General features: G+C 31.3%; 1 protein-coding gene across 1 annotated transcript; it reads left to right on the top strand.

Moving 5' to 3' along the window:
• Positions 1–5,362: 5,362 nt before the first annotated feature.
• Positions 5,363–10,146, top strand: LOC108340732 (L-ascorbate oxidase homolog). Its single transcript, XM_017578281.2, has 8 exons — positions 5,363–5,844; positions 5,964–6,073; positions 6,837–7,107; positions 7,604–7,706; positions 7,821–8,166; positions 8,622–8,987; positions 9,311–9,389; positions 9,685–10,146. Exons 1-8 carry the CDS (start codon positions 5,704–5,706, stop codon positions 9,883–9,885), a joined length of 1,617 nt encoding a protein of 538 aa, XP_017433770.1. The 5' UTR covers positions 5,363–5,703; the 3' UTR covers positions 9,886–10,146.
• The last annotated feature ends 949 nt before the right edge of the window (positions 10,147–11,095 follow it).

An 11,095-nucleotide genomic window follows, 5' to 3' on the forward strand; every position in this document is an offset into this window, starting at 1 on the left:
ACAAACTCATATATCTTCCCCTTATATAGGTACCAGTTATCACATAATATGTCAATCAAAAATAGATTTCCCCATTTTTTATCATAATCAGAAAAACATCTAATCTTTATGCACCCCTAAATTTGTTAACTTAAAAAGAATTTGGGTCCTTTTAATTCATTAAAAATTACTCCCCTAAAAGTAATATTCCCTTTAAAAATCAAAGACAGATTCCTTAAAAAATTTTAAAAAAAGTTTTTTTTTTTGTTTTTTTTTTACGCTGTGACTTAAGATAATCGATTATTACTTTAAATAATCGATTATTTGAGATCCAAATTGTCAAAATCCAAATTTTGAGGACGAGATAATCGATTATTACCCTTGGTAATCGATTATTTACGTTAATTTCTGAAAAACACAAATTTGGGCCAAATTTTCAACCTAAGACACATCTAACATTCATAAATTATTTCAAAGCTCTTTAAAAAATACCAGGATACCATAGAGTCTTCTTTTCCTTTTGAAAAATTAACCCGCAAAACAAAACAATAGAGTTTTGGTCTCCATAATCTCATTTGGGTCCTTTGAGGTTAGAGACAATTTACTTTATAACAGGAATCCAAGCATATTTTCCATTTGGAACATCAAAATGTTTAATTCTATATTTGTTCGAAGTGTGTCCCTTTTTCATACAATAAAAGCATGTGACAACATTTGGGTTTCTATAAGACATAGTTCCTTTTTCAACCCATACCCTACGGGTTCTTTTAATTTGGTTCTTACTTTTAAAAACACTTTTGTTTTTATAAACCTTTTTAACAGTTATAGGCATTCAACATTATTATTTCCAGTTGCAACTTCAAGAAGATTTTCAAGAATATCAATATCAAGCATATGACTCTTACATGAAAGACATTCAACAGGATGTTCAACATTTGAAGACTCTTTCATTTCCAAGTTGCAAATTTTATTTCTCAAACTTACTTCCTCATCTAAAGCCTTCTCATATTTAATTCGCAATTCTTTAAATTTCTTTTTCAAATTTTTATGAGCAGCATTCAATTTTTCAGATTCATCAAGCAATTCAAGAAAAGCTTTTTGCAAATCAAATTCACTAGATTCAGAATTAGAACAACTTACTTGGCTTGCAGTATTATCAGTATTTACCATCAGACACAAGTTTGCTTCTTCATCAGAATCACTTGAACTACTTGAGTCATTATCAACCCAAGCAATGTGAACCTTCTTCTTTTTGTGAATTTTCTTAATAATTGGACAAACGACTTTTATATGGCCTCTTTCACCACATCCATGACATTTAAAGCTTGATGAGGAGCCTTGATTGTTCTTCTTTTTCTTCAAGAGTTGGCTTTTAGATGATTCATTGCTGGCCATTAAGCATAGATTTTCTTGCTCATTTGAATTGTTTGAGCTTGAGGAGCTTGAATCAAACAACGTCAACTTAACAACATCTGTGACTTTATCATGAGTGACTCTTAAAAATTTCCACATTTCCTGAGCACTTTTATAAACAGATACTTTGAAAAAATCATCAATGGTTAGTGTAGATAAAATTATATTCCGAGCCTTAATATCAAATTGGGCTCTTCTATTTTCCTCAACAGTCTAGTCAAAATATGATTTTTCTACTTCCACACCATCAACTGTATTTTTAGGAATATATGGACCATTTTGTACGGCTTCCCAGATGCCTCTGTCAATTGACTCTAAAAATATTTGCATTCTTATTTTCCAAAACGCATAATTTTCCCCGTAAACAAAGGTCTATCAATAGAAGCACCCTCAGCATAAACTTGGTTATGACCGCCCATTTTTGAAAAATTTGAAAAACTATCAAAGCAAGCTCTGATACCAATTGTCGGAATAATCGGTACCGTTATAGAGTCGCGCAGCGGAATAAAATATAGATAGCGGAAAGCGTGTAACGATCACAACACAAGTTAAAATAGTTGGTTTCAAAAATTGATTTGCTTAGCGAACTTTTATCGAACAGTTGATGTGCTAAGAGTTTAGAGATCAAGAAAATCAACACAGAATTTTTATCCTGGTTCGAATCAAAAGATTCTACGTCCAGTCGTTAATCACTATAAATAGTGATTAACCTTTTTCACTAAAAATATAGTTGTACAAATTACAAGATAATGAAATAAGCAAAGAATAGAAAACACCTTCCTTCGACGCACGAACCAGAAGAGCTTCCTTCGACGCACGAACCGGAAGCAACAGCTCTGTCAACTTGAAGAGAACTGCTCCGACCTTTGATACACAAAGCGCGAGCTTCTCCTATTCACAAGACCAGACAAGAGCACTCTATCACTTTGAGAACTTCCTCAGGCAAACTGTATTCTCAAAATGGCATAGATCCTTTTCACTCACAGAGAGCTTCCCTTAGGCACAAAGCTCTAATACTCTCAATTGAAAAGTTAGTTTCTAAGAGCTGTGAATACCTCTATTTATAAGCCTAGTTTCGTGCAGGGTCAAAAACTGAAAAGACATCTCTCAACTGCCACTGATAATCGATTATCATAAGTGATAATCAATTATTTGTGTCCGTTATGGGGTTTTCAAAAAAGTGATAATCGATTATCCTGAGCAATAATCGATTATTCCAGAGACTTGAACAGAATTAAATGAAATAGTGATAATCGATTATTCTGTATAATAATCGATTATTTGCACAAGCAACTCTCTTCTAAGCTGGCTCGTGATAATCGATTATTCCTTTTGATAATCGATTATTTGTGCAATGACTCACTAAATATGAAAACTTCTAAGAGTTTTTACATCATTACATTTTATCCTGTACATTTGTTTCTACAAAATGCGTTTAATAAAGATGCATTTAGAGTCTTCAATTCTTCAACTTTTATCTTCATCAAAATTTCACAGTAGCTTTAAAAGACCAATGCTCCTCATTAGTAACACTGCTCATAAATGTACTTAATTGATAAATTAATGTGAAAATTCAAGAATTCTAAACAATTATCAATATTACACCCTACAAAATTTTGTATATTTATTTTGACATTCAAAATATTTACTAAAATTAGGTTTTATTATATATATATATATATATATATATATATATATATATATATATATATATAATTTTTATTTAAAGTAAATAACGTCGATAAATATTTGTTTTATAAAACAATAATATATATGACTAAATAAAAAAACATAAAGTTAGAAAAAATATTTAATTCATTAAATGTAACTTTGGAAACAAAATAAAAACACAATAAATAAGAAAAAAATAACGGAAGGGGAAATTATTTTTTTCTCCTAGTATAAAGTAAAATAGGATGATTAGAATATTTCTATCCATAAAAAGTATTGAAAAATTAAACTTTAATACTTTTAAGGAAAGGAATATTTACATGTACACCTTTCTATTTTTCTACCCCATTCCAACACCTAATAAAAAATTATTATTTATACTGTTTTAGTTAATTTATCCAAAATTACTTTATATTTTAATACAAGAGTATTATTGAATGAAAAGTTAGATGTTTATGCATCATCACTCTTAATAAATATTAAGTGTAGAACAAAAATCGAAATGTTCGTATATCATAACTCTAAAGCTAAAGTATTAAAAATATAAATATAATTAAATATGTAAGAAAATTCGAAAAGTTAGTTTATATAAGAGATAAAGATAGTTTATATAGGAGGATACAACATTTGGTATCTTCTCCTGATTCCATCATTTATTTGAATAATTGTAATTTTAAGAAATATTTTTTCCATTTATTGAAATAAATAATTGAATAATTATTTTTTATTTTAAATTAAATAAATATTTAATAAAATAGAATTTATATAGTTTTTAAATATTATGTTTGCAAATATATATATATATATATATATATATATTAAATTTTATTTTTTAAAAGCTAATTAATTATTTTAAAAATAATAAAATTATATATATTTTAATATAATAAAATGATGAATGTGTTTCTCTGGAAAAAAAATAAATAATTATACTGAATTTAAATCAGCAGATAATTAAACTCTTCAAAGAAAAACAAGAAAGTTTGTTCGAACTGAAATATTAAAATAATTAAACTTGTTAGTCAAAACATGAAAGTTTGTCCTAATAAATATATAAATTATTACAGAATATTTTAAGTAACTGAATATATGAATAGTTAACTAGTGTGGAAAAGCCAACATGTGTATCGATAGCAGTTAAAATAACACACATGTGAACGAAAATAAAAATACTAATAAACTAATCTTAATTTATTTGATGTTCAAGAGTACCTTTTGTTTTCATGTCATTATACCACAGTCAATGTTTATACAAAATTACATGGCCTGTTTGACTTTTTGGTGCACTTAAAATTTAAAGAAAGATATCATCATACATTTTTAAGTTCATTTCACAGAGAATTTACAGATAAAATATTATAAAAACGTAAAATTTTATATTTTTTAAGGAAAAAAAGAATAAAAATAAGTAAAAACAGTGTAAAATGAATGTTAAAAAAAGTTAAGTGTATCAAGTATATTTTTAAAATTTAAAACTTCTTTTAAACAATTAGTTAAAATTATTGTCATTCTACTTTTTGAAATATTTGAGATATTTAGTTTAAAATGTATCGACTTTAGTTTTAAAAATCCTAACAAAAAAATTTCAGACATGTTTTTTTCTTACGTTGTGTGAAATGTTAATCATATGATATTACATTCAAGTTCTGTCATTTCTTTTATTGATTTGCTTCATCTTTTTGTTCAGAAGAAACCCGAGTCAATCATAAAATGAGAGCATTATAAGGAATCGATTAGATTTTGGATCCGCCATGGAATCAACGTGTAGAACGAAAATCAAGTAAGTGTCACTGTGACACATAAAGTAGTTAGCGGCTTTGAATGCACAATAGCAGGATTTTCAAACAACTGCAGACAAAGTAGACCCTAATGCACTGTTTCTGGATCATATCAGTTAAATGTTCATCCCTTCACAACAAAACACAACACAGATCAAAAAGACACATTCATCCCTCATATATCATTTACTACAGCTTAAAAAATGTTATCTTTTTCTTTATATTGATTATCCCAATTAAAGAAAGTTAAGGTAAACCTTCTATTTGGTTCAAGTTGTTATGCTAACGTGTAATTTTAGAGATTAAAGCTGTGTTCTATCATCAACGTACCAAAGTAAAACTGCTTTTCCATTGCAGTTTTGTATTTATATGGTAAGTAATTTTTAGTTCTGGGAATTTGGGAAATATTTTTTTTTTCTTTATGCACATTTTTAACATCAATGAATGAGTTATGGTCAATTTGAATGGACGTGGTTTCAAGAGGTTGCTGACACTCATTATAAAGGTACTGCATTGTTGGGTACAGCTCAATTATGCCACTGGCAAGCATTTCACACATCCACATGCAAATGCAAGAGGTGGTTCCCTAATGATCCATTGCTTCTGTTGAAGAACCCTTTCGTTTTCTCTCTCTCTCTCTTTCTACCGACATTATCTTTCTTTATATCAGCCGTCTAGGCTGAGTTCTAAAGCAAAAGGAAAAAAGCAAAGGGTTGGCTGTGACCCTTTTGCACAAAGGAAAAGAGGGTGCTGTGTTAAAAAAATACAGAACTTGGTTGGTTCAAAGTTGCAGCAAGTTTGTCCCTTTTCCATATCCACATTTTGGGTTAGGGAGGGAAGGAGAAACACCAAGAATCAAGAAATGGGGTGCTCCATGAGAGTGTGTAGTGTCTTATTTTTGACAGTGTTGCTAGTGGCATTTGCAAGAGGGGAGGACCCTTATAGGTTTTACACTTGGAATGTCACATATGGAGACATTTATCCTCTTGGTGTTAAACAACAGGTACTTTTTGTTGTTTTTGTTGTTAATGTTGTTGCTGTTTTAATTTTCCTTTTTCTCCTTAATTTGTTGTTTGTTCTTATGAGTGAAACTGATATATGGTGTGAAAATTCTAATGGCAGGGGATTTTGATAAACTGGCAATTTCCAGGGCCACAAATTGAGGCCGTGACCAATGATAACTTGATCATCAATGTTTTCAATAGCTTGGATGAACCTTTCCTCTTATCTTGGTTAGTGTCTCTCTCTCTCTCTCTCTCTCTCTGGTGTCGTTTTTGTTTAGTCCACACTGAAAGCATCAGCGGCAGAAAGAAGTTGAAATAAAAAAAACACGTTTCCTTTTCCTTCTGTTTTTTCACTATTATGAGAGCCTGTTTTTGGATGCTACGGCGTCGTTTAAAGGGATAATGCAGGATTAGAAGTATGGTTTGTGTTGTTTACTGGAATGTATTATATGCTAAATGCTAGATCTGGGTGATTTAAAAGAAAAAATTGGAGTGGAGCTGTCACTGATTTTCTGTTATGTGGTTCTGTAGATCATAAGATGTTTCTATTGTCACTCTCATATGTTTGTTGCAACTCTTATTTTAACTACCCAATCTTAATCAAATAATAAGTCAGATATTTTTTTGTAAAATCTAATTAATTAAAATTAACTATAGACACCAGTGATTGAAATATAAACACTTGTCTGATCTATAAAATACTGAATTGCTGATTTAATCTGCTGATTTTACACTATAATACATGAATGGAATCTTGCCTTTGCCCACAAAATAGCCGGCAATGTTTGATATGTAAAGTGGCCAAAAGTAAATAAGTTTTGAGAATTCAAGTGAGTCTAAGATCATTTAGACTTGAATATTATATAAGAAAGAAGGTTAAACTAAAAAAGAAACCCATCAATATCTAAGAAGCTGCAATTTCAATACATATGTAAATTCTGCTATTCATTTGGAGAGACTTCAGTGTTATATTTCTTGTTTCTTTGTATAGGAATGGAGTGTTGCAGAGGAGAAACTCATGGCAGGATGGAGTGTATGGTACCAATTGTCCAATTCCACCAGGGCAGAACTTCACTTATGTTCTTCAAGTGAAGGATCAAATTGGTAGCTACTTCTACTACCCTTCTCTTGCATTCCACAAGGCAGCAGGAGGTTATGGTGGATTCAAAATTGCGAGCCGCCCCGGGATTCCAGTGCCTTTCTCTCCTCCGGCGGGAGAGTTCACCATATTGGCCGGAGACTGGTACAAGAGAAATCATACAGTAAGTTGCTTTCTTTGGATAACTGTTGATGAATTTGGCTAGCATGCTAGCATGCTAGCATTTTAATTCAAATTAATGGTACATATGTTTTTAGTTTTTCACTTTATACATCTTGCTTGCATTCCCAATGTTATTTAGTCCTTGTATTCCGTGCAATATAACTGAGAAACAATCTGCACTTTCCAAGAAATCCTACCCAAGTGTCTTCATGAGTCAGGGAAAATTATCACGATTTATGGTACAGAAAAGAACCACTATTGTATTAATTTTCATCTGACATGTAATTGAATGCTATTAATGCTCTAGTAAATTGAAAATCTCAATAAGGTATTGCGTGAAGATTGATGAGCACAATAGACACTTGGTGGTTTAGGACCGTCTGATAAATGCTCTGGTTGTAGCTTTTGTGTCCTTAACCATTTGACTTAATTTGTTCACTGCCAAACCTGTTTCAAAAGAGACTAAACCATCAGCAAAATTGTGTTTATTCTTGCAGGATTTGAGGGCAATTTTAGATGGTGGAAGTGACCTTCCCTTCCCTGATGGACTTATCATCAACGGACGCGGTTCCAATGCCTACACATTCACAGTTGATCAAGGTATACACGAACTTTAAGCAACTTGTTTACTTGAAAGCTGATGCCATAGCAGATGCATGTATACTTGGATGGATAATTTCATGTTAAATTATGAGGTATTTGATTTTTGGACAGGCAAGACATACAGATTCAGGATTTCAAATGTGGGTCTCACAACTTCAATCAATTTCAGAATCCAAGGTCATAAAATGACAATTGTTGAGGTGGAAGGGACCCACACTCTCCAGAACATTTATGATTCACTTGATGTTCATCTGGGCCAGACTTACTCTGTGTTGGTTACGGCTGATCAACCACCCCAAGACTACCTTATTGTTGTCACAACACGATTTACCTCTCAAGTGTTGAATGCTACCTCCATTTTTCGTTACAGTAATTCTGGAGGAAGTGTTACTGGCCTTTTTCCTTGGGGGCCAACTATTCAAGTTGATTGGTCTTTAAACCAAGCTCGCTCTCTTAGGTATTTATTTCATATTCAAAAGCTAAATGATACATGTGATTGTAAATTTTCATCTTCTCCATTTACTAGATATATGCTATTTGCTGATAATTTCTTATGCAACTTTTTTTAATTAAGACAAAACATAGATGCTATGTGTTTTTTTTGCTCTTATTCAATCAGAAGTGAAGTTTCGTTTCAGAAATCTACATAATAAAGGTCTGCATCATAAAAAATAGCTGAAACTCGAATTCTAATTAAATAAACTCTAAACTGAGACATGCCATAGATCAGTTCCACCACAGAATTATATCAGTACTGTATTTGAGATCTAATTATTTCATAGTGAAGAGCTAAGGTGATATATAACAAGGTTATGTGACTTCATGCTGCCAAATTTTTTCATCATCCTGTCTCTGAAATAGATTCTATAACACAGAACTACCATACTGACTACATATATATAATTAAATCAGGAGGAATTTGACAGCAAGTGGGCCAAGGCCTAATCCACAAGGATCATACCATTATGGTTTGATAAACACAACTCGTACAATTAGACTTCAAAATTCTGCTCCAGTTATCAATGGCAAACAGAGATATGCTGTGAATAGTGTGTCCTTCATACCTGCTGATACACCACTTAAACTGGCTGATTACTACAAGATCCAAGGGGTGTTCTCTCTTGGAAGTATCTCTGACAACCCCACTGGTGGTGGTGGTTACCTTCAAACTTCTGTCATGGAAGCCGATTTCCGTGGCTTTCTGGAGGTTGTGTTTGAGAATACTGAAGACACTGTGGAATCTTGGCACATTGACGGCCACAGTTTCTTTGTAGTAGGGTAAGATCACCTAATCATTCCTTTCTGCTGCAATTTTGATACTGAACTTCATTGTGCTACCCCTCTTGATTCTACTTGCTTTCTGATTAGTTAGTGTTATAGTTAAATAAGCTTTATATAATATGATGCATGTAGCACACTCATTTATAGCACTTTTCTCATTCACTTAATATCAATGGTTTTTGCCTTTACCAACTTGTAGTAACATGTATCTCTCAAAATTCTGAGTTCTTTGTTTTCTTCCATTGAACATACAAAAGTGGACACATTTTTGTCATACTAAATCGACATTATAATAATGTATCTTTCATTGGAACTAGCAGAATGGATGGAGGACTATGGTCACAAGCAAGCAGGCTTGGTTACAATTTAAGAGATACAGTTTCTCGTTCCACAGTTCAGGTAATCATGTTTGTTATCCCTTGTGATAAACTCAATATTGGTTTTCCTTATATCAGGAACCATATCAGAATTTACTTTTAAAGTAATTCTGTAATCATGCAGTGATTTCTGATTGACTAAAAGGGTAAAAAACTTTTTTAGGTCTCGTGAAAAAGTATTTCATTTGTCTCTATTGTTGTGGAGAAGTTTTTCAAACCAAACAGTTATTCTTTATTGGAGCAGTCTTTGTCAAATCAAATGTCACTTTCATTGGCATTATTAGTTAGATATTGAAAAACATTGTTTGGTTTGGCAGGTTTATCCCAAGTCATGGACTGCACTGTACATGCCTTTGGACAATGTGGGAATGTGGAATGTGAGATCTGAGAATTGGGTTCATCAGTATTTGGGCCAGCAATTTTATCTGAGGGTTTATTCTCCTGCAAATTCGTGGAGAGATGAGTATCCAATTCCAAGCAATGCTCTGAGGTGTGGCAAAGCTGTGGGTCACTATTAATGCTCTACCACCATGGAGATTTTTCTTCAACGGTGTCATTCATTTCCATTCAAGGCTTAACTCAAGCCAATATTCTATTCTACCATTCATGTTGTGATGCCATAGATTATAGAATTATAGGTTGGCCATGTCCTTCTCTTCATGATGTTATTGCGTCCAAATTCAGCTATAAGAGCATATATGTATTTGGATTATGATATTCTTATTTATACTATTTATTTAAATAGGTTCAAGGGACCTAATTTTAATGTGGCATGGAAATGAAATTGTTGTTATTGATCTTGGTGTAGTAGTTAGTTGCTTTTATTAACGTAGTATTTGTTTGTCTGTGTGTTTTCTAAGAAGAAAAAGTAAGTTTTGGTTAAAATTATTTGAAAAAGTAAGTTTTGGTTAAAATTATGTTTCATCAGCTAACAAACTGAAGATAATATGACAAATAAACTATAATGAATTATGAACACAATAAAATTTGAAAAAAGAGAAGACAAATCAGAGAAACTATAGAAACAGGTTATGAAATAAGGATGGATTGTTTCTCATTTATATCCTTAACTTTTAACGATTACTTATAAAAGTAAGTTATATGAATATAATTTAATCTAGTTTAACTACTTTATTTTTCTTTTATATTCGTGAATTATTTTGCACAGATAAATATGTTTATAAATGATTACATTTATCAAAAACAAAATCACATTTATAGAACTAGGTAAAACCATCAATAGTAAGTCATATAATTTTTATCTCTAAACTTAACCATATAAATACATGATCATGCATCGGTGGTGATGAAATAACTAGCTCACACATATAAAAAGATTTAAAGTATAATTATGATATATTATTTCAAATAGTAAGGTAACATATATACATACAAGGGTCTTATAATTTTTTATTTATTAAAGGAATGACAATTGCATAAATTTGCACAAATTATAATAATATCTAAATTACAGTCAAGACAATATTTGATTACCTAATATTTACTAATAGAATATTTAACATATCTTAACATCCTTACTCAAGTTGGTGCATGAATATCACACAATCCCAACTTGAATAGAGACTCATTACTCCCTGACACTTTTCTGGTGAGAAAATTAGTCAACTGCAATTTTGATCTTACAAAAAAGAAAGAAAATTATTCCAGCTTCAAGCTTCTCTTTGATGAAATGTCTATCAATCTCCACTTACTTTGTTCTATCATGTT

The sequence above is a fragment of the Vigna angularis genome, chromosome 5 (assembly GCF_016808095.1).
Source record: "Vigna angularis cultivar LongXiaoDou No.4 chromosome 5, ASM1680809v1, whole genome shotgun sequence".
Lineage (NCBI taxonomy): Eukaryota > Viridiplantae > Streptophyta > Magnoliopsida > Fabales > Fabaceae > Vigna > Vigna angularis.

Excerpts from the sequence above, each read along its gene's own strand:
- LOC108340732 (XM_017578281.2), top strand. The coding sequence starts at position 5,704 with ATGGGGTGCTCCATGAGAGTGTGTAGTGTCTTATTTTTGACAGTGTTG. Across the intron at positions 6,074-6,836 it reads GAACCTTTCCTCTTATCTTG|GAATGGAGTGTTGCAGAGGA; the intron begins GTTAGTGTCTCT and ends TTCTTTGTATAG. Across the intron at positions 9,390-9,684 it reads TTTCTCGTTCCACAGTTCAG|GTTTATCCCAAGTCATGGAC; the intron begins GTAATCATGTTT and ends TTGGTTTGGCAG.